At 62.6% G+C, this 27,465-nt stretch overlaps 1 protein-coding gene across 1 annotated transcript in view; it reads right to left on the bottom strand.

Annotated features, from left to right (window-relative positions):
* PITPNM3 (PITPNM family member 3) overlaps positions 1–27,465 on the bottom strand; it is a 51,595-nt gene that overhangs the window by 15,242 nt on the left and 8,888 nt on the right. Inside the window, 7 exon segments of the mRNA XM_030296252.1 lie at positions 765–937; positions 3,048–3,238; positions 3,565–3,687; positions 4,777–4,966; positions 6,388–6,623; positions 6,950–7,026; positions 16,847–16,894. Of these exon segments, the coding sequence (XP_030152112.1) occupies positions 765–937; positions 3,048–3,238; positions 3,565–3,687; positions 4,777–4,966; positions 6,388–6,623; positions 6,950–7,026; positions 16,847–16,894 (1,038 nt within the window).

Genomic DNA, 27,465 nt, shown 5'->3' with positions numbered 1-27,465 from the left:
CCCCTTCCCCAGCCGCTCAGCCCCCAGGCAGGCGGGAGACAGGGCTCGAGGCTGGCCAGAGCCGCAGAACACTTCTCCCCCCAGCCCGGCAGGTGTCTTCCCCCGAGGCCTCCCCGTGTCCCCCTCCCCCGGGGTGGGGGGACTGAATGGTCCGGAGTCCGGAGTCCTGGGAGACCCAGGTCCCCTCGCCAACTTGGAGGCGGCGTGGGATTCCGCCTCACCCCTCCCCACTTCAAGGAGAGCCCCTCCCTTCTCTGTCCCACGGTGGCGGCTGCTGGGGAGCGCTGTGGAAAAGGAGTTTGAGAAGCCCTGACGTGTGGGCCTCGAGGTGCCCCCGCTGCTTGTCCCCTCAGACTCACTGCTAAACCACAGGCCGGTGCACATCACCTCACTGTGTATCTCAGAGCACTGGGGGTGGGCGCTCAGGCCGCGGGCACTAAGGCGGGCCTGGGACTGTGTGGGAGTCGGGGAGGTCGCCCCGGCCGCAGAAGGTCTGCCTGGGGGTGCCGGGGAAGGAGGGCGGCAGGAGGGTAAATGTGGCTTCTCCTCCCGTGGAGCATGACAACTGCCCACGTGGGGCATGTGACAGGGAGGTGAAACCCACCGGGGCTGGCTCACCTTTGTCCCACCCGGGGAGGCTGCCCCTCCCTCCCCCCTCCCCATGCCCCACCCCTCCCTGCACCCCCCCACGGTCCCCTAGCCGGAGGCCCCGACACCGTGGTCCAGAGACACGAGGCCTCTCAGGCCCCGGCAGCGCCACCCACCGTCCAGTCCCGGCAGCACTGTCCTCCGCATGGCCAGGACCAGGCCCAGGGGCGAGCCAAAGAGGAAGAAGTCGGACACGTCGAAGTCCAAGCGACCCAGGCTGACCTCGGGCGGCGGGAGCCCCCCGGCCGCGGGGGGCTCGGCCTCGTCCTTCAGCACGTTCGAGTGGATGCTGCCCAGGGGAGAGAGCCCCGGGAGGGCGGTCAGCGAAGGAGCGGGGGTGCGTAGGCTGAGCGGGGAGAGCCCGGCCCGCCGCCTCCGCGGCGGGGCCCGGAGTCAGAGCCCGCCGGCCAGCCCGGAGAGCTGACGGCCACCCTGGCGCGGGCCACCGGGGCCCGGCCGACGGCCCTTTTCCTCTGAAGGGCCAGACGGTAAATGGTTTAGACCGCGGGGCCGTTCGGCCTCCGTCACATCTACCCAACTCTGCCGTTGTCACCTGCCGGCAGCCAGAGACCGTACTTGGACAGACGCTCACGGCCACGATCCGGTAAAACCTTTTCTCAGCTGGGCTGAGGGCCTCAGAGCACCTAAGCATCCTGCAGGCTGGCAGGCCTGCCCCATCGGGCCGGCTTCGCAAGGGCCCCCGGTGAGCTCCCGCGCCGTCTGCCGGCGGAGCCTGGCCTGGCCGGTACGCAGACCAGCCGGACGGAGCCGGTCCTGCAGAATCGGGCAAGTTCATTGTCACCCGGGTCCCAGGCCACCTGCAGAACCAGGTGCAGACAGCGTGCGCTTCCCTCCCGCACCACCTGCACAGGGAGCAGGGCTTGAAGAGAAAGGTGGGACACACAGAACTGCCCCCAGTCCCAGCCCGGGCGCCGCTGCTCCCGAGAGCCGGGCCGATGCTGTTCCGGACCCAGAGCGGCCGCCGAGGCCTGGCGGGCAGGAAAGCCGGGCGCCCCTGGACCGTCCAGGTGGCACTTAAGTGCAGCTCAGGGTGTGAGACGATCCAGTGGGATCCCGTGATCTACGAATCAAGTAACTGAACGCAAATTCAACTAGAATATTCCAGGTGGAGGAGAGAGGGAATTTGAGAAATAACAACGGAAAGAGCGCGGGCCAGTCCCCCGCCGGCCGTGCGTGAGGGGTCGGGGTAGCCGGATCTGAGTCCTCGGGCTCCTGTCTCTCCCCGCGAGGACAGCGCCGGTGTCTGACGAAACTGCCATCTGTCCCTACGCTAGAGGGAAAAGCTGGCTGCGCTGAACCGGCTACCAGAAGCCTCCAACTTCTTGTCGCCCTCCGGATTTGGGGCCTTCTTAAAGGACTTTTCGAGGGTGAACCAGAAAAGTCACGACTTCACCCTGCAAGCCTGATGCGAACTGAGGCTGACAGAGGGGCTTCGAATAGTCAGAGATTTGAATGTGCGGGGCCTTTGATGGAAGGATTTCTCCTCGGGGAACGAATGCACCCGAATGAAACAGCCCCACACACGCGCAAACGTTTACGCACGCTGTAACTTCCCAGAACTGGAAGGAGCCAAGTATCCAATTACTGGGATGAAGGGAGCTGTCTGTCCGCTCACCCAGTGAAACGCTCCCCGTTAAGGAGATTTACCGAATACGTATCACATAGGGAAAGGATCAGAAAAGATCCCGGTAGAAGGGTTCTTTTTCCAAGGAAAACTAAACGCAAAGGATGTACAAAATACGTACAAAGAGGAAGACCCCAAAGCGGTCACAGGGGACCTATTTTGCAAACCTCCTGATGGCCCCGTGACACTTGCCACTTGGGTAAGAAAGCAGCGAGGACAGACAGGGCAGAGAACGGAGGGACAGCGCGGAACAAGGCCTGCTTTCCTAGGTGGGTCCCTTGTGCCCTGATGAGCGTGCCGGTAACTCACTCAACTCTGCAGAAGGGACCGCACCAGGGACCAGGAGTCGGAGTCCGGCCCCAGCTGCTCGGCGCTGGCCGTGTGATCCCAGGACGCCTCCCGGCCTCCAGGAGCCTCCACTGCCCCGTCTGACAAACAGAACGACCCCCGGAGCGGCTCGCAAAACACACCCGCATCCGCTTTTCCACCGCCTTTTCTTAAGCAGCAGTGAAGCGGGCCGGGCGTAATTTTCCCTTTGCCAGAGCTTGACACTGAGCGTCCGCGACGCTGGAGGGCCGTCCCCTCCCTCCGCAGGTCGGGGCGGCGCAGGGACGGGGCGCAGGGCCCACGGGGAGTGGCCGGGGTCCCAGCCTCTCCGCGCCCGTCTACAGGCCTCCCGAAAGGGCCTGGGCCCCAGGGCCGGTCCTCGCCGCCCCGGACGCTGGAAGGAAGACGGGGCCCGGGAGGCGGTTACCTGGACAGGAAGGCATGATGCTGGCCGATGGCCTCACAGTCGTAGGTGGAGGAGTCGCTCTGTTTCCGAGGCAACGGCCTCTGGGGCTCCGAGGCGTCCTCGTCCGGCACGCCGGAGACGTCAATGCTGCTCTTGCTGAGACGCTTGCTGCCGGCCAGACCGCACGCCTCGTCCGCCACGACGGGGGCGTCCTTTGGGGTCACGCAGAGGACAGGAGAGCACTGCAGCCACCACAGACTCCGGGGCCCCGCGTCCTCCCCCGGGCGCGGATGAACCCCTTTCTCCCCAGACGTCAGGTCAGCACTCTTGCGAAGGAGCGCGGGAGCCACCGAGTCACGGCGGGGTTTCGGCCCGGGGCGGCCCACCGGGGGTCCGGACGTAGGCGCCCGACCCCGGCCTAAACCCGCCCTCCTCCCGTAGGGCAACACTTCCGGGGTAGCGACCGCGTACCGGGGTGAAGGCCCGCCTCACCTCCCCAGGACAGGCCCCTCCCCGACCCCCACCGGCTGGCCCGCACCTGGGTGCTGCTGATGCTGCCCTTCCGGCTGCTGCCGCCCGGACTGTCACCCGAGGGCCCCGCGCTGTAGCAGATGGCATCGAAGGCCAGGAGGCCCCCCACACAGTCCCCGATGAGACACACCTGGGGCACACACAGCTGGGGCTAAAGGCCCGCCCGCCGCTGACCCACCGCCCCCGTACCCGGCCGGAGCACCAGTCCCCTGTCCCTGGCAGAATAAGGGACCTGTCCCGGAGAGCCACTGACAGAACTCCTGTGGGGGATGGGTGTTCATGCTGGGTCAGGGTCGGCCTGAGGGCAGCAGTCAAACTCGGGTCAGGGTCAGCGTAAGGACAGCAGTCAGGCCAGGGTCAGGGGTCAGACTCAGGTCAGGGTCAGCCTGAAGGCAGCTGTCAGGCCAGGGTCAGGGGTCAGACTCAGGTCAGGGTCAGCCCGAGGACAGCCGTCAGGCCAGGGTCAAGAGTCACACTCGGGTCAGGGTCAGCGTAAGGACAGCAGTCAGGCCAGGGTCAGGGGTCAGACTCAGGTCAGGGTCAGCCCGAGGACAGCAGTCAGGCCAGGGTCAGGAGTCACACTCAGGTCAGGGTCAGCGTAAGGACAACAGTCAGGCCAGGGTCAGGGGTCAGACTTAGGTCAGGGTCAGCCCGAGGACAGCAGTCAGGCCAGGGTCAGGAGTCACACTTGGGTCAGGGTCAGCCCAAGGACAGCAGTCAGGCCAGGGTCAGGGGTCAGACTCAGGTCAGGGTCAGCCCGAGGACAGCAGTCAGGCCAGGGTCAGGAGTCACACTTGGGTCAGGGTCAGCCCGAGGACAGCAGTCAGGCCAGGGTCAGGGGTCAGACTCAGGTCAGGGTCAGCCCGAAGACAGCAGTCAGACCAGGGTCAGGGGTCAGACTCAGGTCAGGGTCAGCCCGAAGACAGCAGTCAGACCAGGGTCAGGAGTCACACTTGGGTCAGGGTCAGCGTAAGGACAGTAGTCAGGCCAGGGTCAGGGGTCAGACTCGGGTCAAGGTCAGCGTAAGGACAGCAGTCAGGCCAGGGTCAGGGGTCAGACTCAGGTCAGGGGTCAGACTCGGGTCAGGGTCAGCCTGAAGGCAGCTGTCAGGCCAGGGTCAGGGGTCAGACTCAGGTCAGGGGTCAGACTCGGGTCAGGGTCGGCCTGAGGACAGCGGTCAGGCTAGGTCAGGGCTGGTTAGGGAGGCAGGCTGTCATACCTGCCCACTGAAGCCGATTCCATCAGGGGACTTGAGGAACTCTGTGTAGACCTGGTTGGCCCGCTCGATGACGGCGGCCACCGCGTCCTGGTACCGCGGAGAGGAGATGGCCAGCAGGGGCAGGGCGGCCAGGGGGACGTGGTCCTGGCTGTTGCCGAGGCAGCCCTCATCGTGGCTGTAGGGGTTCAGGCTGCAGACAGGGTCAAGGTAAGCCTGGCCAGGCTCAGGCAGGGGCAGGTCTGGGGCTGCGCGCCGGGCAGAGGAGAGCACGGGCCGGCCGTGGCTAGGCCCCTGCTCGGGGCCCTCGAAGCAGAACCAAGCAGGAGCCACAAGAAACAAAGTGCAGGTGGGGGCATCGTCCCCGCGCCAGCCCGGGATGTGGGCCTGGCGTCTCCTGGCCGGCCACCTTCCCCTGCCCTCTTCCGCACGGCCCCAAGGGACACCCCGATTTGGAGGAAGCCGCCTGGTGCGGATCAGGGTGGGGACGTATCATAGCAGACTTCCCGGAGGAGGTGCAATCTGGACTAGGCCTCAAGGAAGGCTTTACGGACGCTACAGAGGAGGAGAGAGAGGGTTCCAGGCAAGGGGACCCGCGTCAGCCACAGCTTGGAGATGGACACGTAGCTGTGCGCATGACATGGTGTGCACCGTCCTGGGGCGAGGGTCCAGGGCTGTGGGCTTTGCAGAAAGGTGTGAGCCCAGAAAGGACCGAGAGCTTGCTCTACGGCGTCCTCGCTGCCCTGCTTCCCCACGTGCAAGCCCTTCCCTCTGCTGTAGCTCAGACCCCTCGGGGACCAGCTCCTGCCCGGCCCCCACCCCCACCCTGCCTGCCGCGGTCCCCTGGGGCATCAGAGCCAGCTGGCTGGAGCCCCCGCCCCACCCCACCCCCACCCAGGGCCCAAACTCAGGTTGACCAGGGCCCGACATGACCCCACTGGGGACGGGAGGGGGGGCAGGAACCAGGCCCGGGGAGCTTGATGCCTTATCCCCTGGGCCGGCTTCTCTGTGGGGACCCGGACACCCTCTCCCCGGCCCACTGTCCTCGAGAGAGCGCCATCCACGCCGGAGGACGAAGCCGCGAGTCACACTAGCGCTCAGCGTCCTCGCAAACACTCCACGCGGTGCTCCCGACGCGATCGTCCCCACGTCACAGATGACACAGGCCGGGGAAGGTTCCCTGGCTCTTCCCGGGCGTCCAGGGCGCATGGCCCGCCCGCATCAGAACACACACCCGCACCGGGCTCTGACCGTGCGGCGGGAAAGCCAGGCTGCCCGGGTTCGATTCCCGGCTCCATTCTCTGGGTAACCCTGGGGGCAACTGCTGGGCCTCCCGGGGCCTCAGTGTCCTCGGAGCCAGGGGGACCGGGGCCTACTGAGCACAGGGAGCCAGCACCGCCGGGCTCGGCAGGGCAGGGCAGGGCAGGCCGGGCGCACACCTGCTAACTGCTCGGGACCCTCGCTGACCACTCCCCGCCAGCGTGTTCATGGCCAGTCAGCGCCTGACATCCCGTGGACGCCCCGGCAGGCACCCCCCGCCCCCCCCCGCCGGGACAGCACTCCCTCGTCAACCCCACCAACCTTGGCCAGTCCGCGTGGGCAGAAGGGACTCACTTAGAGACGAGCGAGAAGGCCTCGGAGCAGACGGCAGGACAGGGCACGAACTTGAGGAGGATGTGGCCCAGGGCCGCCGGGAAGTGGGCGCGCGTGACCTTCTCCAGCACGGAGCCGAAGGTGTGGATGTCGGCCGCCTTGCAGGCTGGGTCCCCCGCACCCGTGTCCAGGACGTTGCCCCCGTGGAGCACCAGCAGGAGCACGTGCGTCTTGCAGGAGCGCCGCGGGCAGCCTTCCTGAGGAGGACATTGGGCGGGGTAGACACGGGAGGCGGGGAGAGGGGGCGCAGGCGCGGGGACCCTCGGCCCCCGGCGTGGCCCCCTGTGCACGCAGAGGGGGCCGCCCAGGCTGCTGGCGGAGCAAGCCCCTCGCTGTCAAGGCCCCAAGGGCCCCAAGAGACCCTTCTTGAGGGGGTCTGAGCCGGAGGCCCAGAGACAGACAAGGACCTGCCCAGGGTCGCACGGCAAGTCCGATGAAGAGCAAGTGAAATGTCCACCGGCCTGGGGGTCCCCCTGAAGTCCTGACCACAGGGAGCCCAGACACCGCCAGGAGCCCCGCCCACCTCATTGTCTTCGTGGATCTCGATGCTGCCCTGGGCCGGGAACCTCTGTCTTCTCAAGGAAACCCGATACAGTTCTCCTGCGGGGGGACAGAGGACTCAGCACCTGCAGGCCTCCCTCCCTGGGGCCCCAGCGTCCCCGGGGACCCAGCTGGAACGACAGCGTCCAGCCCCCGCCTCCAGACCAACACAACCAGAAGCCGTTGTCCCCCCAGGGCCGGGCCAGCCCACACGCCGTCCCCGAGGCCAGGGAGGGTGTCCCGGAAGAGGCTGTCCTGCTTCCCTCGCCAGTAACAACAGCAACCATGTGCGTGCCATCGGGGGACTTCTAGTGAGGGACGGAAATGGGGGCCGAGCATCCTCCTGAAAAGTGGAGAGCTGCATATTTTAAAACTGTCTGCTTGGAGCCATCAGAGCCGTAGCAAGGCCTTGAATGAGGGGACCCGGGGCCCAGGGCAGGTGGACCCCCAGAGAGGCAAGGCAGCATTTGGGTGACCTCTGGGGTGAGGCCCCTGTCACCCAGCCCCCCCCCCCCCCACCAAGAAAGGCTGTCCTCATTTCCTTCAGCTGCCACCCCTCCTCTGGGGCCTCGGGGCCTGAGCCCCTGGTCCCTCTAATGCAGGGACCCGCAGGCGACAGCCGAGAAGCAAATCTGGCCTGCGCCCATCGCTGTTAATAAAGTTTCACTGGAACACCACTGGGCTCTCTGGTTCACATCCGTCTGTGGCTGCTCGCACACGGGCCTCAGCGACAGAGTTACACAGTTGCACGAGTCCTCACAGCCTGCCAAGCTGGGAGTATTTACCGGCTGGCCCTGACAGAGAAGGCTGTGTGATCTAACACCTACATTCCCAATGTCACCGTGCTGGGCTCTCGGGTGGAGAGAGACCTCAAAGACACCCCGCGGCCCCCTCGCTGCCCACCTGGGGCCGCCTGCCATCCTGAGGAACCCACCCACCCACCACGCTGACCTTGCTTCCTCTCTGTTCTCCCCACAAGGAGGATGTTATTTTGTATGTGTCTGGACCACGTGGCGAGACTGTGGACCACTCGTGTGCTTTCAGTGACGGGGAACTCACTCCCTCACTCCCGAAGCAGCCAGCTGCATGCTGGGACGCCCCTTTCCTTCTTTGCCCCCCCTCCCTCACCCACCCCACCCGAACCTGCTGCACCTCTTAGGGGTCATGTGGGGGAGGGTCCTTCCGGGGCTCTGCGGGCAGGGGTGCAGCAGGTGTGGGTGGGAGCCTGACCGAGGGTCTGGGTTAGGACACCCTCCCCCCACCATCCTGGCCCCAGGGTACTCAGCAAAGAACACGAAACCAGAAGTGTAATTCTGAATGATTCGGTCCTTCCGGTTACCGCCCTGGTCTAAGGGTAACTGCTTTATGGGCTCAGGGCTCCCGCCCACACAGACAGGAATTCGTTCCCTAAAGGATGGAGGGGTGGCCAGGAGGAGGAGGAGGAGGGAACGAGGCCAGGCTTGCCCGGGACTTCCCCCGGCTCCTTCCAGCGGCTCACATCCTGGGGACCTTGCCCTGGGCCCTGTGCTCAGGACAGGCTCCTGACAAAACACAGAACCGGCTTGGGTTTTGCTGAGCACGCATTATGTCCCAGGCACTGTCACCTAGTCCCCACACCGCCCCTGAGCTCTGGTCCTCTGGGTATCAGCCCCATTTGCAGACGAGGAACCGAGGCTCATACATCCTGGCTCACGTGCCCCAGGCCGCAGGGTTAGGCTGAGCGGCCGGCACCCAAGTCCCACGCCCAACCCAGGACGGTGCTGGCGAGTGGTACCTCTAGGCCTGCCACGCACACACCGCCCCAGAGCAAAGCAGCCACGTTCCGTGGTGCGTGTGGCCTCGTGCGCGGCTCCAGGGCCGGTAAGACCAGGAGCTGTGTGCAGCTGAGGTCCCCTCTGGCCCCGGGGACCCCTCACTCCTGAGGCCGGGAGACACCCGGTTCGGACAGCGCCCGCGTCCACATCTTGCCCCCGCCCATGGTGTGAGAGGGCCCTCGGCTTCTTGGTTTCCTCTTCTGGACGTGAGAATGACAGAGGCCACCCCCGGGACGAGGCCGAGGATAAACGAGCTCATACACACACACAGGCCTCAGAGCGGGGCTCCTGGCTCCAGGTGGCGGGGGGGAGCTGGGACTGACAGGGTGGTCCTCAGCACCCCTCGCCCCTTCCCTGGCCACGGCAGCCAAAGACATCTTGCTCGGGGGACAGAGGAGGGGAGGCCTCGCCCGCAGACCTAGATCCTGCCCCCGGGAGTGGGCTAACGTGACTGGAGGGCCCTCCAGGAAGGCGCGTCTCCAGCGTCAGCAGAGGCCCCTGGGGAACCCAGGAAGGCGGCCCGCGCCCCCCGCCCTGCCCTGCCTACAGCGCTGTGCTCTCGAAGAGCCAGGTGTCCCCGCCACAGTAATGGAGGCCACTGGCTCGCCCACCAGACACGGCAGGCTCGCTCCTCCTCGCCTCGTGCTGAGCCCCGTGCCTGGGACGGCCTTCCTCCCCGGGCAGACCAGCAAACTCCTACCTGTCCTTCAAAACCCTGCTCAATCGTCCTGACATCTGGAAAGCCTTCTCAGAGCCACTGAGGCAGAGATGGAGACCTCACAACATGCTCAGCAGGGCCCGGCTCACTGTCATTGCTGCGATCAACTCGGAGCCCCTGGACAGCCGCGATCCCCTGCTGTCACGGTCTGGCGTGGCGTTTTTGGGAAAACTCGCTCCAAGCAAAGATCCCAGGGTGCACCCAGCCCGTGAGGTACCTCTATGCGCGTCAGCGCCGGGGAGAAATTGGGCTCAGGGAAGTGTCACCCGCTGGGATGTGCGTCTCCTGAAAGTCCCAGGGCAGCTGGCGTCAGGGAACCGAACGAGTTCTGGGCCTGGGCCTCGTCGGTCCCCCTCCACAGGCTCCCCCAGAGCCCCCGGAGACACAAGCCGCCGGCAGGGTCTGGCGTGGCGGGGAGCCCCAGACCCGTTTCCGCCAGCATGGCCCCATCCAGGCGGGTCCCTGCCGAGCCCAGATTTGGGGCGGGGTGGGCCCCCGGCCGTCTGCTGACCCCGGCGCCCGCCCCCTGCACTCCCACCAGCTGGAGAGCAGAGGCTGCTTTTCCTTAATCGCAACCTTGGAGAGCACACACTGGGATCATCCTTCTCATGACCCAAGTGCCACACTCCTCTTGAGACAGAGGCCGAGGTCGGCACCCACGCGCTTGGCACGCAGAGCAAAGCGGCACCGGCTTGGTCGAGGGGCCCACTGCCTCTGCCCCTCCCGCTGCCGGGCCGCGGGGACCCGCAAGGGCTGGGGGCTGGGGGCGCCCCTGGCTGGAGCTGGGCGCCCCGTCCCGTCACCCCTGCCCTCCAGGGAGCACAGCTGGGCCCAGCTTGCGACCGTGTGGCCCACAGGAGCACCCGGTCCTCTGTGAGCTCACGGACGCACACACACCACACGCTCGGCCGCAAGCGCGAATCCTGGGGAAGAACCCAGTGGCTCTGTGACCTCGCCCTGAGTGCGACGTGGGACGTGTCCCTCCCTGGGAGCTCACAGGAGGAGGTACAGCCTCATTGCACGGCCAGCGGGGGCTCCGGCCACGGCCCCAGGCCCCCAGGCGAGCGTCCGGGACAAGAACACACAGCACGCGGGCGTGGAAGGTCCAGGGGCAGGAGCGGCCGGCCCAGCCCGAGGGTGGTTCTGTTCGGATGGTGGGACAACGGCTGGTTGTTTTCCTAACCGTCCTGTATTTTCCAATTTTTCTCCAGCGAGTGAGCCCATATCTAAGTCCAAAACCATTTACGAGCATGTCCGCTGAGCACACAGCACAAATGTCTGTCACGCTTACAACAGGAACGCCTTAGACAAGCTGCGGTCCCCTACTTTGCCCCACGCGAACCCCTCAGACAGAACAGGGAAACGCCCTGCCCTCTGGGAGCTGACGGCCGGCGGCGAGGGGACCCGAGAAGGACCGTCTGCGGACGGAATACACCTGAAACACAATCAGTGAACCAAGATCCTGCGTTTGGGTTTGGGTTCCAAAACCGGGTCGACACCATGGAGGCCTCCTGGTCCACCGGCTGGGCCCAGAGACACCTCAATGAGCCTGAGGACCTCGGGGCCCTGGGGTCGTGCGACACAGGCCTAGGCTGGGCAGGGGGCCTCCGAGGCTGCGGGCACGTCCCTGCCCCCACAGCTCAGGCCGCTCTGGGGGCTCACGCGGGGCCCCGCCAGGGGGAAAAGCAGGCTCGAGGACGCGTGGCACCTGCCCGCCAATCCCCAGGAGCTGGGTCTGGGTCACCAGACAGAGGGCAGAGCCCCGCCAACGGAGTGGGGCGGTTTCTGGGGGGTTCCGAGTCTCAGCACTCAGGAAAGGTTCACAGTCGTCCAGGAGGGGCCAGGAGGAAGGAGCGAGTGGATGCGGGGCAGTGCAGGATGGGGGTGGACGCTGAGGCCCCGCTGAGACAACTTAACCCTTCCAGGGTCAGAACCCAACCCGGTCAGCCTGGATCCACCAGCCCACGGGGCCCAAACCCCGGAGGGATGCTCAGCGCCCCACAGAGGTGCAGTCCCAGACTAAGACCCCAGAGGGTCTGGGCCCCAGATCCAGCCCCTAAAAGCACACCGTCGGGGGCAGTAGAGGGGCCACACCCGGGGGGGGGTGCCAGGCTCAGACTGGGGGAGGCACCATCTTGAGTCAGGCCCCAGGGAGACGTCAGACACACTAGAGACCCTCCTGGCCGGGGCAGGGCTCAGCACCCCGTTCCAGTGCCTCCTCGGCATGTGCCCGGGGTCCCAGTCCTCCTCCAGGGTCTCAGGCCTCCCTACACTCACAAGGGAGCAGGGTGCCCTCCCTGGTTTACAGATGAGAAAGCAGGGGCTCAGGAGGGGCCGTGATCCCCGTGTGGGTGAAGCGCTGGGGACGTGGGCCCAGGCATGGTGTCAGCACAGGATAAGGCACCCACAGCAGGGAGTCGCTCGGCGAAATGACCCTAAAAGGCCTTTTCCTCACCCCCCAGGTCAGCAATCACCGTGCTGCCCAGCGTGGGGGGGGGGGGGGGCAGCCCTTCCCCATTCGTGGTCGGTGACAGGAGAAACCGTTCGACCCTGAGCGGGGCGGTTTGGAACGTCGTTCGAAACACCGAGCACCCGCGACGCCCCGGGACGGAGCCTTGGCGCGGAAAGGCACACGTGCACGCTGAGCATCGCCACACCGCTCGTGACACCAACGGAGAACCACCTGCGTGCCCAGCCCTGGGGGACCGGCCGGCGCATCCACGGCAGTGAGCCAGGACGCGGGTAGGGAGACCGGTGCGCCCCCCGCGGCCCGAGATGCGGACGTCACCCTGTGTGTCGTCCTCTGAGGGGGGCCGGGAGGGAAGGCGCCGTCCGCTCCCGTCTGCGTGCGGCACGAACAGAGACGCGCACAAGCGGGTGTTCGTGGAGGTGTTCGGTTCCCGGGGAATCCCGCTGCCTCTGGGGGGGGCCGGGTGAGCCCACGCGTGCGTCGCGTCTGGTCCGCCAGGAATCCGACCGTCTCCCTGCGCTGTCCGCTCAGAAGAGCTTCCAGTGCCCACGTAGCGGGCGGCGACTTTTCTGAGACAGCAATTCCGATTTCTTCCCTCTTGGGCTTCTGTGCCGCTGGGGAGGTCTGCCGCATGGCTTCCTGGGCTGTTTCCAGAAGGTCTTTTGTTCCCAGGAGAAAAGGATTTGGGGAAACGGATTCTCTCAGGCTGAAGACAGACCCCCGCCCCCACCCACGTTGGTCTCAGCCTCCCTACGAGGGCTCCGGACGGGGCCGGACCGCCGGCCGGGGCCGCAGAGCAGGACGCCGGGGACCGCCGGCTGGGGCTCCGCGGTGTGGACCGACGGCGGGGCAGGGTGCTGGGCCGCTACCTGCGCGCCCGTGGGTTTCCCTAAGCCTGTGAACAAGGTCCTTTCGGGGGACCCTCCCCCAGTCCTGTGTTGGCACAGCCTTCCTTTCCCCGCCGGGACCCTGACAGAGTCATGCACTAAATTCTAACAGCTCCACACAAATCCTGTGCTGTGGTCCCACCTCCCCTCGGAGCTCAATCCCTGAGCCACAGGATGGTTTTCAAACCTCTCCTCCCTCTCACCAAGCGGCCTTTGCACATTCTGCCCCCCAAGCCTGGACTCTCCTTCATGCTGCTGTGCCCTATGAAACTTTCCTATGTGTTTCCTATGTGTTTCCTATGAAACTTCCGTCCTTCCTGTCCTCCTCCCGAAGCAGCTGGCTTTCCTTCCCAGGGGGAGTCCTCATACTTAGCTCTGTGGTCACTCCATCTGCCGTCTCCTCCACCCCCCAGGCCGTGAGGTCCTTAAAGGCTGCAGCCGGGCTCATTTACGTTCCATTTTATCCCCAAAGACTATGAAGATGTTGGCACATAAAAGATGCTCGTGAAATATTTTTCAAACAGACGAGGGAACCAACAATCTGTTCCCGTCTTAGACCCTTACGAGTGTCAAAAGCCGCACGTGTCCCCAGCAAAGCGCAGACACGACACGGATAGACCCACGGGAACACACACGTATCCTCGTGAAAATGAACGTGCCGACACGTTAACATGCACACTGATGCACACACGCGCACGGGCACACGCTTACGTACACACGCGAGAGCGGACACTGTCGAACAGACATTCGCGCGCACACGCGAGAGAAAAGCTCCCAAGGCGGCCGTCTGCCACCCTGAGCTCATTAAATCCGGCTAAATATAGCCCGCCTGCAGCTGCGCCCAGCAAGCTGCCCACACAGGCCAGGAAAAGACACCGGTTAGTGGGGGGGAGCCGGGAGGCCAGCTGTGGGCGAGGGGCCGCGGGCACACGGGAGGGGAGCCCTGAGGTGGCGGTCCCGGCATCCGAGCGGCTCCTCTGGTCGCCGGCCCCAGGCGGTGGGACGTGAGGTCAGACCCACACACACAGTGGGGGTGGGTGGTTCTGAGCACCCACGTCTTCTCTGTCCCCTTGGGGACGTTTGTCTGACGGGTGATGGGGCCTAGGAGCGGAGTGGGGGGGGTGGGGTGGGGAGTCAGGACGCAGCCCTGGACAAAGCCGGGCTCGCTGGCGGCCAGGGCAGGACGGAGACCCGCGGGTCAGACGGGAGCCTGTAACGGCACTCGGTCCGGACTGCGGTCTCCGGGTCCCGGTCTGGGGACGGGAGAAAGTTCAGAGTCCCCACCGAGTGGGTGTGGGGGGGAAGGAGAGCGGCAGGGAGGGGGGCCGGGGGGCCGGAGGGCCGCGTGGAGAGTGCGGCTGGTGCGGACCATGTGTCCGGGGCCCCTGCGCCGAACTCCACGTCAGACGGCTGGACGTGCGCTGGGGGTGCTTGCTGAGCTCAGGGCAGCCGGGACCCGCAGACAGAGGAAACCAGGAGGCACGGAGAGTGCTAGAACGTCAGAGCCCACGGGGCTGCGTGGGCTCCACGCGCACGCAGAACGGCGCCTGTGGGCCGGGGGACCAGACCCTCTGTCCTCTTTCTGCCCCCAGGCAGGGCCCCCCCCCCCACAGAAATCTGGTCCCAAATAACAGGGAAGCAGCAGGCTGCAGACCGTGCAGCTGCGGGGTGGAGTCTGAGCGGCCCCGGCCGGCCCCCTCCCTGCTCACGCCCTGGGGCCTGCACAGGACACACCTCTGTGCGGGGACAACCGAGCGGCCACGGCACCGGCGGAGCAAGAGGACGGATCTCCGGAAGCCCCTCCGCCTGTCTGCCACTCCGGGAAGAAGACATTACGGTCCTCTCCCCACGAGGGAGTAAACTGAGGTTCAGAGACGCTTGGTGACCTGCCCAGAGCGTCACAGCACTGAACGAAGGAACAGGGCTTCACCCCCAGGCCTGGCTCCCTCCCAGCTCAGAGGCTGCAGCAACAGCCCCGGGGCCTCCTGAGTCCTGGTCGGGGGGCCACTCGCACCCCCCCTGCATCTGGCCCCCAGTGAGGCTGCGTAAGGCCGGCAGAAATACCGGAACGACCGTGTGCGCGGAAGAACACGGCGAACGCTGAAGCGCGTCACGGGGTCACAGGCGCCAGGCGGACCTCCGCGTCGCCAATTCTGGATCAAGAGTAAACCGCGGCCGTCAACAACCCTCACTCCACAAACACAGAGGCAGCGAAATGCCGAAATCTGCGGGCGGCACGCATGGAACAGAACCAGCAGACCCGTCGGCCGGCCGTGTGGACGTCGCAGGGAGGGGTGTCACAAGGTCGTCCTTCCCACTGTCCACACTGCTGGCCGTGTACTTAGGGCCACTGGCCCCGTTGTTATTACCCTTAACTCCCCGCTGGCAAGACGACCCTCGACGGGCAGAACCACAGAGGAGCCTTCAGCGGTGGATTCTGACGTCCATACCCCTAGTTTATTCTATTTTTTGAAAAAAAATTTTAATGTTTATTTATGGGGGGGGGGGGAGGAGAACAAGTGGGGGAGGGGCAGAGACAGAGGGAGACACGGAATCCGAAGCAGGCTCCAGGAGCTGAGCTGTCAGCACAGAGCCCCACGCCGGGCTCGAACTCATGAACTGTGGGATCATGACCTGAGCCAAAGTCGGACGCTTAACGGACTGAGCCCCCCGGCGCCCGCACAGCCCTAGTTTAAAGACAACAACAAACAGATTTTGTGTCTCTACTAAATACCCACGTTGCTCAGCCAGGTCCGGACTGGAGCAGCGGTCTGGCCCCGGGCGGGCGGTCACTCTCCCTTTGAGGCTGGGGTCCTCCCTCCCTCCTGAGGACAGTGGCCACACCTGAGGGATGTGACGCGGGGCCTCTTGGGGGGACCGGGCTAACTAATCCCTAGAGAGGACACACAAGGTGCATGGGAACGGGCCCTCCACCCGAAGACCACTCATCTCCAGCTCCGCCCTCCTCCCTCACCCCCTGAGCCAACCCTCCTCACCCAGGACGGGCTGAGGACACCCCGAAGGCCCACGCTTGTCAAACCAGCCGCCATTCCCCAGGGAGACAGCACCCAGGCTCCGGCCACGCACACCCTGGCTTCCTCCCCCTCGGGCGCAAACCTGGCGCCTCCCAGTGGCCCTTCCTCTCGGGAAATGCAAACGCATTGCTCTCTGGGTCCTCGTTCAGCCACAGAGATTAGAATCCGGGGGCACACTGGACGCGCCCCGCTCCTGCTGAGCTCAGTTCCTTGCACGGTGTGAGGATGCCCTCCCCCTCCCCCTGCCCCGTGCCCCCGCGGCCTGAGCTGTGGGGTGCCCCTGACAGAGGCGCCCAGGCCTCCCGGCCCCCGGCACACATCCCCAGTGCTGGCCCCGGGCCGGGCAGACCCCCTCCTGCAGCCGAGGGATGTGCGAGCCTGGGGACGGGTGGGCAGGGCGGGCTCAGCCCCCAGGCTCCAACCACACCTCCAAGCGGCAGGAGAGAGAAGGGGGTTCTGAGGGCTCACGCCCATCACGCGCCAGACCCTCCCCGACCCCGGCCTGCTGAGAAACTCAACGCTGCTGACCGCAGACGCTTGGCTGAGGCCGCCCACCAAGTCTGCCGGAGCCTCCGGGGAGGACGCCCCGATCGCGGTCGGCCCGCGGGCATCTCTACAGGGTGCCCCGGGTCCGGGCCTGTGGGAGGAGTCTTGACCCCGGCACAGCCTCGAATGAGGGGCCTCTGACCTCAGCACCACGTCACCCGGGACACACGGCGTCAAAGGCTGGGAAGGGCCCCCCGTTCCCGTGCTCTCTCTGCCCGCACACAGATGACACTCTGCAGGGTCCCGCCCCCACTCTGGCTCTGCCGCCCCTGAGCTGCCCGGCGGGTGGGAGCCGGGGACCCCCAGGAGCTCAGCTCACGTGCAGGGAGGGGCCCGAGGAGGCTGGACCCACGGTGGGGGGGTGGGGGGGCGGGGAGGGACAAGCCTCCTGGCAGGTCAGGGGAACTCACGCTGCTTCTCCTGGAGGGCGCTGGACGTGCACGGGGCGCTCCCGTCTCCTGCGGAGAGAGAGAAGGCACATGAGCAGAGTCCCCGGCACTGTGGCCGGACGCGGGGAGGCCGCTGGTGCCCTGCCCCGGCCGTGCCACTCCGGGAACTTCAGGCAGCACAAGGCACGAGCCAGGGGAAGCCAGGCCTGACCCCCCGACGGTCAGCGTGCACACCGCCAGCCCCTTTCCCGACTCCTGACCCTCATCGGCCGCTGCTCCCCCCACGTCCGCTCAGATGTCCCCTGACCTGCGCGGGTCCGTCCCCAGCCCCGCCTCAGCAAAGGCACCACCTTCTCCTTCTCCCCCTGGGGCCCTTTCCCTCCCTCGGGCCCCCGTGGTCCCCAGGTCCTGGGGTGTCTGACTCTGAGAATTGGACCCCTCGCTGGAAGGGATGACTGTGCTGCCAGCTGGTGTCCCCACACCTAGAATGCGCTTCTCAGCCGACATTTGTGCAGTGCACGAACCGCACACCCTCCCCTCGTGCAGAATCCGCCCCTGGACTATGGAACTAGTTCTTTCCCGTCTGGGAACAGCTTTTTTCTGCAATCGTGAAAGTCGTACAAACTCCTCACTGAAAATCTGGAAAACACCGACAGACATAAGGAAGGAAGAAAACGTCTCATAATCCCCTCACGCCTGTTCTTCCGGGCTTTTCCGCATTCCGTCTGGGCTTACGCCACCCGTCTCTGAAGTCCCACCAGCCAGACTCATCGCAAACCATCGGGAAGCACAAAACACACTCTCTGAACTGCGAGGTTGGGCGTAAGTTATTCCCCGAGTCACGAGGCCCCGTGTGAGCGAGGACAGACCCAGCCCACCGTGACCTCACCTGCTCCCGTCACTGCCGCCAGCCCCGCTCTCCTGGCATCCTGAAGCCCGGTCAAGGCGCAGGGACCCCGCACAAGGCCCCGTGGGTGCCGGCAATGCTTTGCAGGGAGGGTGGCCCCGACCCACTCCCCCCTCTGCAGGGGACGCTGGCTCTGCCCGGACCTCCCTCCCGCTGATGGGCCTGCAATGGCTCCCCTCCTTGGGGTCCCACGTGATAAGCAGGCCTCTCGGGAAAGCGGCCCCCTCCCGTCCCCACGCCCTCCGCCCGCCAAGTCCCCTTCCCCGAACGCACCCCTTTCCTGCACAGGCGAGGCCGTGCCTGGAGCCCCACCCGCCCTCCCACCACGCCTCGGTCACATCCGCCGCGTCCTCTGAGAACCGCCCCGGCCGCATCCGTGAAGGCCTCCCATTCCCACCCGAAGCCTCAGTTCTCGGACCCCTGCCCTCCGGGGTCAGCTCTGGGCCCCCAAGGGGCAGTGTCGGCAGAGGCCAGCACCCCTTCCTCGAGCCCACTCCCCAACCACGGAGGCTCAGAAAGGAAACTAAGCCTGAAGCCCCAGGAACCGGAAGGTCCCCTGAAGAACCGCCCCCCCCCCCCAGCCAGCACCCCGCAGCCTCCGGGGCGTCGCCTGTCAGAGCTCTACACTCGCATCTCCACCCCGCATGCTGAACGGCCCTCCTTCCAGAGTGTCTGCCTTCCCTGCTTCCGGGGCCAGGGGAGGGCACACACGTGGCCGCACCAGGGTCTGGGGAGACAGAGGCCGCGCCCAGCCTGAGAACCGAGGTTTCTCCTGAACGTGACCCTGCCCGCACATTACAGCTTCCCCAGCAGGCCTGAGTTCCCTGAACAAAAGGTGTCTGCAGCGTCCCCAAGGACCCCCGCTCTCCGAGGTGCCAAATCACTGGCACTTCCTGGGGCCCAGACGCCCGCCCCGCAGGGCTGTCTCCACGTCCGCCTCCCTCTCCGTCACCTCCCTCTCCGGGCAGGTGGTCCCAAGGTGTGTGAGGTCCCCGTGTGCAGTGGCGCCTTGGGCAGCACAGCACTGAAGTGCACCTGCGCTCGGATCCCGGTCTCTCGCCTACGCTCTGTGCACCTCAGTCTCCTGACCTGCAGACTGGGGAGAGCGGTACCCAGGGCAGGGCCATGGTGAGCACCGGATGCTCACAGGTGTGAAACCCTCAGCACGTGGCCAGATGCGCCACGAGCACTCAGCAGGCGAGGACGAGCCAAGGTCACTGCTGCCCTGGCTCCCGGTACCCCCAGCCTGGGTCCTCACGGCTCTCGGTGCCCCCAGCCCGGGTCGTCCCAGAGCCTGGGTGCAAGAGGGGGCAGACGGAGAGCAGAGGCCCGGCCCTCACGGGCACCCCAGTAGTGTGGGGAGGCGGCCAGGACCGCTTCCCAGCAGAGCCCTCAGACCCGGTGCCACAGGAGAAAACTGAGGCCTGGAGAGGCGGGGGGGCTGGCCCCTGGGACCCGGCTGCAGCTGTATGACTGGGGCCCCAGCACAATGAAAACTCAGGGGTCCTCGTCCAAAAAGCAAGAGAAAGCGTCGTTAGCGGTCCTAAAATAAAAAGGTTCTTCCTTTTCCCCGTGCGCTCTCTACCTGTCCTGGTGGTCTGTACGCGAGGGGGTCTCCCCGACCCGGCACACCCGACCCACACCGGCCTCCCACCGCCCACCGGACCCACACACCCGACCACGGTGAGAGCAGGAACGGTGGGACACACATCTGCCCTCCACAGGCCTGCCACCCCAGCCCGGGCAGACAGGTGGCCTCTGGGCACGCTGCAACCTTCCCGTCAAAATGCACCAGGTCCCCGCATGGGGTGGGTGACGGGCTGGCTGTCCTATAGGACAGCGTCCTGTCCGTGCTCAGGGCAGGGATGGCCGCTCGGCCCTGAGACACAGGCATACAGCCCCAACCCCTGCCCCACCATGTGGCCGGGCCCCTACCGGCCGGAAAAGGAGGCAGGGCTGGGAGCCAGAGGGCAGGAGACATCCTGGGAGGGAGGGAGGGGGCCCGAGGCAGCGCCCGCCAGCCAAGCGCAGGCCAAGCCGGGACCCCATCCCATCTGGCCACACTTACAAACACAGACCCGAGGCTAAATTATTCAGAACTCACAAGTTAACCCCTAACCCAGGCCCTGCCCACAGCATAACGCCCCTGGGCGTTTCTTGGGCACCTACTGCGTGCCAGACCCCGGGGGCAGGGAGGCATCTAGTTGGGGGAGCGGCTGGGTCTGATTCATCGCCGTCCTGTCCTTGCGCCAAGGCCTGCGAGTGAGTTAACCTAGACGGTGTAGGAGACGCTGATTTTGTTACCAGGAAGGAGGCATGACTGCTTCCGGGCAGGATTTCAGGGGCAGGAATGCCCGGGGCGGGGGTGGGGGTGGGGGCAGGGCCACTGAGGCTGGGGCCCGGAAGCAGGGGTGCGGAGCTGGAGAAGCCAGGAGGGAGGGTCACTGCAAGGGCAGTGTGCAGGAGACACGGGTCACCTGGGAGGAGGAGGGATGCCGGGCAAGGAGGCAGGGCCAGCCCCAGGGGCAGGGGGCGGGGGGGTGGGGGGGGGCTCAGCCGGGCCAACTGAAAGCAGCAGCTTTATGGCTTCCCCACCCCCCACCCCGCTAGATCATCGAGATTCCACACCTTCGGGAGGAAGGAAACTGAGACTCAGAAGAATAAAGTCGTTACCTCATCCTTAAGGTTTGGATCTGGTCCCTTGTGACGCCCCAGTCTGCTGAGGGCTCTTGCCGCGACCTCTGCCCCACGGGATGGCTCTGGCCGGGGTCAGGCAAGCAGACAGGGCAGGGCTGGGGTCAAGGCAGTGGAAAAGGGCCCGTCCGCCAGGGAGGCCGGGCCGCCCCATGTCTCCGCACACCCGGGGCTTCCGCCGTGAAGCCTCGGCCGGGCGCCTGGTGGGCTGGCTCAGCTCCCCCTTCCCTCGGAGCCACCACGAGGGTCAGCCGTGAGCCGGGCTTCCTGACGAGCAGGCTCCCCAGACGACAGCCACCAGGCAGATGTGCCCCGGTTCCGGGCTGCCTAACGGCACCCTGCTTGGCCCCACGGCCGCACCTCAGCGGAAGCTGCCAGAAACTCCTGCAGACAGGACAGGTTGTGCAGGGGGCCGGGACGGAGGCTCGCACATCTGGGCCACATCTTCTGCACGGGAACGCGTCCAACGCCTGCCAGTGGTTCCCCCATGATTTCCTACTTCCTGTCCCAACCCCCGTCCAACAAACCGTGAGACCCCCCCCCCCCATCCTCCCCAGAGTAAGAGCAGCTCTCCCACCAAACACCTGAAAGGGGAAGGCTGGGGGCGGGGGGGAGCATTCTGGATGGTGGGGGCCTCGGGGAGGCTGGGGGGGGCATCTGGGACAGCGGGGGCCTCGGGGAGGCTGGGCGGGAGCATTCTGGATGGCAGGGGCCTCGGGGAGGCTGGGGGGGGGCCATCCGGGACAGCGGGGGCCTCGGGGAGGCTGGGCGGGAGCATTCTGGATGGCAGGGGCCTCGGGGAGGCTGGGGGGGGCATCTGGGACAGCGGGGGCCTCGGGGAGGCTGGGGGGGTGGATCATTCAGGATGGTGGGGCCTCTGGGAGGAGGAAGATGTTAGAAAATCCCCTCCCGAAGAGCCAGAGGGGGCCTGGCAGACCCCACGGTGGGGGGGTGGGGGGCGGCAGCTGGGGTGCGGGGCTCGCCTGGTAACGGGGCTCCGAAGCCAACAGCCTTCCTGCCTATCTCCTGTTCTGGTGCTCCCACCAAGCTGCAGGCTCAAAGTGCCCTCTCACCCAGCCCGCTGCACCCCTGCACACATTCCCAGGCCCTCCTATCATCTTCTCGTTGACTTCCAGAATAATTTTTCTAGAAGGTGGCTCTGGATTAAATAACTCCACGGATCCCCAGCCGCCACCCCCAACACCGGTTAGCTTGCCATTCCAAGCCTTCGGCACCAGGGTCCCCTCCGGCCTCTTTCAGACCTCCCCACCCCCTCTCCCCACCCCCTCTCCAGCCCCCAGCCCAGCACCTCACAGCCTGACTTCAGGCAACAAGAACCCATGTGCTTCTCCAGACTTCCTTGCTTCTCACACGCCCTCTGCATCTTTGCACATGCTGATCTTGCCCACGGCGCCCTAACGGGTCTGTCCAGAGCCCAGCAAGGCCTCCTGGGCCTGCGTTTCCCTGCTCACGCTCTGTGTCCCTCCGACCCCAATGTCCTGTGCTCCCCCTCTTGTAGGCTGTCACCTCACTGGACTGTGCCTGCCCCGCCCCAGCCTGGAGCCGTTTCTGAGCCATCGGTGTGTCCCCAGGGCTGACCAGCAGAATTCGTGAGCCCAGTGCACAGTGGGAGTGGGGGGGAGGCACGAATGTGGGGAGCCCCTCATCGCTGCAGGTGCAGACACCCTCGAAGGCAGGGCTGCAGGCAGCCGGCAGGCCGGCACCACCAGCGACGGCCCAGCCCCACGGTGCGGCCAGTTAGAGCCACACTAGGGCAAGGAGGTGGCCTGGGGGAGGCTGGGCTTCCGGAAGGCCTGCTGAGAAAGTGCTGGGCGGTCAGCCTGCAGCCCCCCAGAGGCTCTGTCTAGAGCACAGGCGAGCAGAGAGGCGGGAGTACAGCCTGGAAGTGAGACATACCAGAGTGGAAATCAGCCGTGGGACGGATCTGACAGTCCCTCGTGGAAGCCGGCCCGGGGCTGCTTGACTCCTATGGCGATGGTGAACTTACTATCCCCAGACAATGACAGCTGCTGGAGGGGGTGGTGAAAGCCACACCGATGGGCCTTCATGCCAGGCGGGGGTCCGCCCTTCATTCCGCAGACGAGGGAAACCCGCTGCCAACCTCACCGCAGGGCCACGTTACCGGGTCCACATCTCAGAAGCATCAGGGTCCGGCTGAATACAGTGAGCTCACTGCGTGATCCGGGCCCTTCCTCCCGCCCCAAATCCCTAGAAAACGGCGCTAAATATTTCTCTGCCAGTTGGTCTTTAGCAGTATGGTAAGGTAAGAAGGGGCGTCCTTCGCAGACCTGAAACCATCAGGCATCTGCGAAAGGTGGACGGCAGAGAGAACCCACGGAGGGGGGCAGGGCCGGCTACCGAGCGCGAGGCCCTCCTAGGGAGGTCTGTGTGACTGCGAAGGTCTAACCAACGTCCGTAACGCTGCCCGAGCAGAGAGGAGGCCACAACCTCAATCTTGCAAAGGAACATCTGTGGCCAGAGGACAGGCCAGTGCGGGGGCGGAGAGCAGGCTCCTGGATGGAAAACAGGGGAGCAAAGGAAGCTGTGTAATGGCCTGGGCGTGCGTGGGCCCCCCCCCCCCCGAACACCCACTGTGCCAAGCAGAGGCATCTGCCCCGGGTGTGGGAAGGGCTGAATGTTGGAGGCACAGGACAGCCCAGGAAGCTGAAAACACCAAGAAGAATAAGCCAGAAGCTCTGTCACCCTCCCCAATAATTAGATGGCAGCCGTTTGCGAAAACTAGACGCATCACATCACCCAGACACAGGCTAAGGGGGAAGGGCAGATACAAAGCGGGGTACACGGTCAACTTCACTCAATATTGGAGGAAAACTAAGTGTGGAAAAAAGAGGCCAAACTCAGTGACTGAGGGAGGGGAAATCCAGGAAAATGGATCTGTGGGACTCTCGCCAGTTACTGGCCTAATAGCCAATGGCCGTCAGATGTCAGCAAGCACCCGAAGGATCTAAAAGGGTAGTTAAATCACGGATTCACCGAGTCTGGGCCGGGCTCCAAAATTCACGCTTCTGACCACTTTCCGAGCGGTCCAGGGACCACTCTTTGAGAACCACATCATCTAGACACAGGCATCAGCTGGAGTCCAGGAGGAACTATGGGAAAACAGCCCTCTGCAAAGTTGAAGTAGGAGAAGCCGGTCAGGACACCTGTGCAGAGACCGCTTCCCTCCTGTCAGTAAGAATGTGGCCTTGGTGACACTCCCTTTGTTTCTAAAACAAGTTTGTCCCTTAAGCGACAGCTCATAGCCTGTTAGCATAAATTATTCTGAAAGACGTGTGTAAACCCCGAGCATAGAAGATTAACAACTGTGGCAAGGACTGAGTGGAATCTCTCCAAGGAGCGCCAAGTTGTTCAACAAATGGAAACCCACCGCAGTAACAGAAAAAGGACAAAACCCACAAAATCATCTCAACAGATGCGGAAAAGGCATTTGGCAAAATCCGACACCTTTTCGTGATAAAAGCATTGATCAAACCCAGAATAGGAGGGAACTTCCCTGACCAGATAAATGACAACTCCAAAAAAACCCCAAAGACAAAAACAAAACAAAACACAACCAGCTAACAAAATATTTAATGGCAAAAGATTGCAAACTCTCCTGAAGATCGGGAACAAAATGTCAGCTCTCAGCATTTCTGTTCGGTATTATACTAGAGCTTCTAGCCAGGGATGCCAGGCAAGAAAAGGAAATAAAAAGGCATCCAGGTTGGAAAGGAAAAAAGGAAAACTACCTGTTGGGAGTTGATATGATCTTGTACGTAGAAAATCCTGATGGGGCACCTGGGGGGCTCAGTCAGTTAAGCATCCGACTTCAGCTCAGGTCATGATCTCACAATGTGAGTTCAAGCCCCGCGTCGGGCTCTGTGCTGATGGCTCGGAGCCTGGAGCCTGCTTTGGATTGTGGGTCTCCCTCTCTCTCTGCCCCTCCCCTGCTCACACTCTGTCTCCCTCTCTCTCCCTCTCTCTCTCTCAAAAATAAATAAGACATTAAAATTTTTTTTCAAATAGAGAAAATGAAAATGAATTCAAAGTGGATCAAAGACCTAAATGTAGAGCTAAAATTATAAAACTCTTCCGGGAAAACAAAGGGTAAACCTTCATGACTTCACATTAACAGGTGGTTTCTTACATATGGCCTCAAATGCAGAAACAATAAAAGCAAAAATAGACAAATCGGGCTTCATCAGAATTTCAGAACTTGGCACTCCAAAGGGTATTATCAAAAAAAGTGAAAAGACGCCCCAAAGAATGGGAGAAAGTAATGGAAAATCATGTAACTGACAAGAGCCTAGCGTCCACAATATGTAAAGAACACTCACAACTCGACAAGAGACAAACAACCTGATTTTAAAATGGGCAAAGCATCTGAATAGACATTTCTCCGAATGATGATGAACAATGACCACCAAGCACACGAACACATGCTCACCATCATCAGTCATTAGGGAAATGCCAACCCAAACCATAGTCATACACCCGCTCGCAAGGCTATTCGCAAACAACAGACAACAAGGGTTGGCAAGAGCGTGGGGAAGTCTGAACTCTGGGAAGGTGATGTGGTGAGTCCCCAGCAATCCCACTCCTGGGTTGTGCCCAAGAGAACAGGAAGTATGTCCTCAAAACCCTGTACATGCTGACAGAATGGGAAAGATATTTGCAAATGACATAGAGGTTAAGGGTTAGCATCCAAAATCTATAAGGAACTTATCAAACTCAACACCGCAAAAACATACTTCTTCGGGTGAAGAAATGGGCAGAAGACATGAATAGACACTTCTCCAAAGAAGACATCCGGATGGCCAACAGGCACATGAAAGGATGCTCAACGTCGCTCCTCATCAGGGAAATACAAATCAAAACCACACTCAGATATCACCTCACGCCAGTCAGAGTGGCCAAAATGAACAAATCAGGAGACTATAGATGCTGGAGAGGATGTGGAGAAACGGGAACCCTCTTGCACTGTTGGTGGGAATGCAAACTGGTGCAGCCGCTCTGGAAAACAGTGTGGAGGTTCCTCAAAAAATTAAAAATAGATCTACCCTAAGACCCAGCAATAGCACTGCTAGGAATTTACCCAAAGGATACAGGAGAACTGATGCATAGGGGCACTTGTACCCCAATATTTATAGCAGCACTCTCAACAATAGCCCAATTATGGAAAGAGCCTAAATGTCCATCAACTGATGAGCGGATAAAGATGTGGTTTATATACACAATAGAATACTACTTGGCAATAAGAAAGAAGGAAATCATGCCATTTGCAGCAATGTGGATGGAACTGGAGGGCATTATGCTAAGTGAAATAAGTCAGGCAGAGAAAGGTACCGAATGTTTTCACTCATATGTGGAACTTGAGAAACTGAACAGAAGACCATGGGGGAAGGGAAGGGGGAAAAATAGTTTCAGACAGACAGGGAGGGAGGCAAACCCTAAGAGACTCTTAAATACAGAGAACAAACTGAGGGTTGATGGGGGGAGGGGAAGTGGGGGATGGGCACCGAGGAGGGCACTTGTTGGGACGAGCGCTGGGTGTTGTACGTAAGCGATGAATCACAGGAATCTGCTCCTGAAGCCAAGACTACCCTGTGCACACTGTATGTTAGCTCATTTGACAATAAATTACATTAAAAAAAACCAAACCTGTACGTAAACACTTAGAGCACCGTGACTCATAACAGCAAGAAAGTGGAAACAGCCCAAAGGTCCAGCTGACGGACAGATGGACAGTATGTGCAACAGCCATACGGGGGCCTATTATTCAAGCGTGGAATGCAATGAAATTCTGGTTCATGCCACGGCACGTCTGAGCCTCAAAAACGTGATGCCGAGGCAGACCTCAATACCAACGGCCACATACTGTCGGGTTCCACTTCTACGCAATTCCGTGTTTGAGGAGAGGAAAATGGTGAGTGACTGCTGACAGGTTAGGAGGTGTCTTTCCGGGGAGAAGAAAATGTTCTGGAACCAGGTAGCTGCTCAACTTTGTGCATCTACAAGATATACAGAGACTGCTGAAGTATACACTTGAAGAGGGTGGATTGTCTGGTATGTGAATTATGTCCCGATTAAAAACAAAACAAAACAAAACTTGGCAAGACCCGCTTTACTTGGACAACGTCAACGGCAGCTCTGTGCTTCCTGAGATCACTGGAAACACACCAGTTCCTGTTCTGTGCCATAACCTCACTTAGGGATCTTTGGCTAATTAGCCCAAACTCAAGTGCGTGGGGGCTGTCTGCATCCACTTCTAACCCACCAGGAGACTCCGAACTTAAAAAGCACAGGGAGGAGGGAGGCTGTGAAAAGCACAGAATGAGTCCACGGCACCCATGGACAGTACAGGTTGTATCAGTATCTGGAAAACAACCGAACAAAAAAAAAAACCAACAGAGCGCGTGAAAACGAAGACAGGATTGCTTTAACAAAAAAAAACCCAAACAAACTCCACAGAAGAGCTGACCAGAGGGATGGCAACAGCAGCAGAAGAGAAACTGGTCTGGCGAGCTATTGATCGTGTTAGAGCCAAGGAAAGTTTCTAGAGCCCAGCAGGGACCAAGAAATAAGAACGGGGCCAGACAAGGTGAGACACGGGTCCAGCATCCGTCTAATGCAAGCTTTAGAAGGGGAATGAGAGAGAGAGAGAAACACTTGAGGGGCACCTGGGTGGCTCAGTCGGTTGAGCATCTGACTCTTGATTCCGGCTCCAGTCACGATCTCAGGGTTCGTGGGACCGAGCCCCACGCTGGGCTCTGCGCTGACAACACAGGGCCTGCTTGGGATTCTCATTCTCTCTCTCTCTCTCTCTGCCCCTTCCCTGTTCATGCTCTGTCTCTCTCAAAATAAACAAACATTGAAAAAAAAAAAGAAATATTTGAAAAAATAAGTTGTGTGTGTATGTGTATGTATACACATAAATACGTATATGTTTGAATATGTTTACATGAATATTTCATATATCGTATACAGACATTGATACATCATATTATGTATCACACGT

This window comes from Lynx canadensis, chromosome E1, assembly GCF_007474595.2.
Source record: "Lynx canadensis isolate LIC74 chromosome E1, mLynCan4.pri.v2, whole genome shotgun sequence".
Classification (NCBI taxonomy): Eukaryota; Metazoa; Chordata; class Mammalia; order Carnivora; family Felidae; genus Lynx; species Lynx canadensis.
The sequence above is the reverse complement of the archived record's forward strand: the minus strand, read 5'-3'. Positions and strand labels throughout refer to the sequence as shown.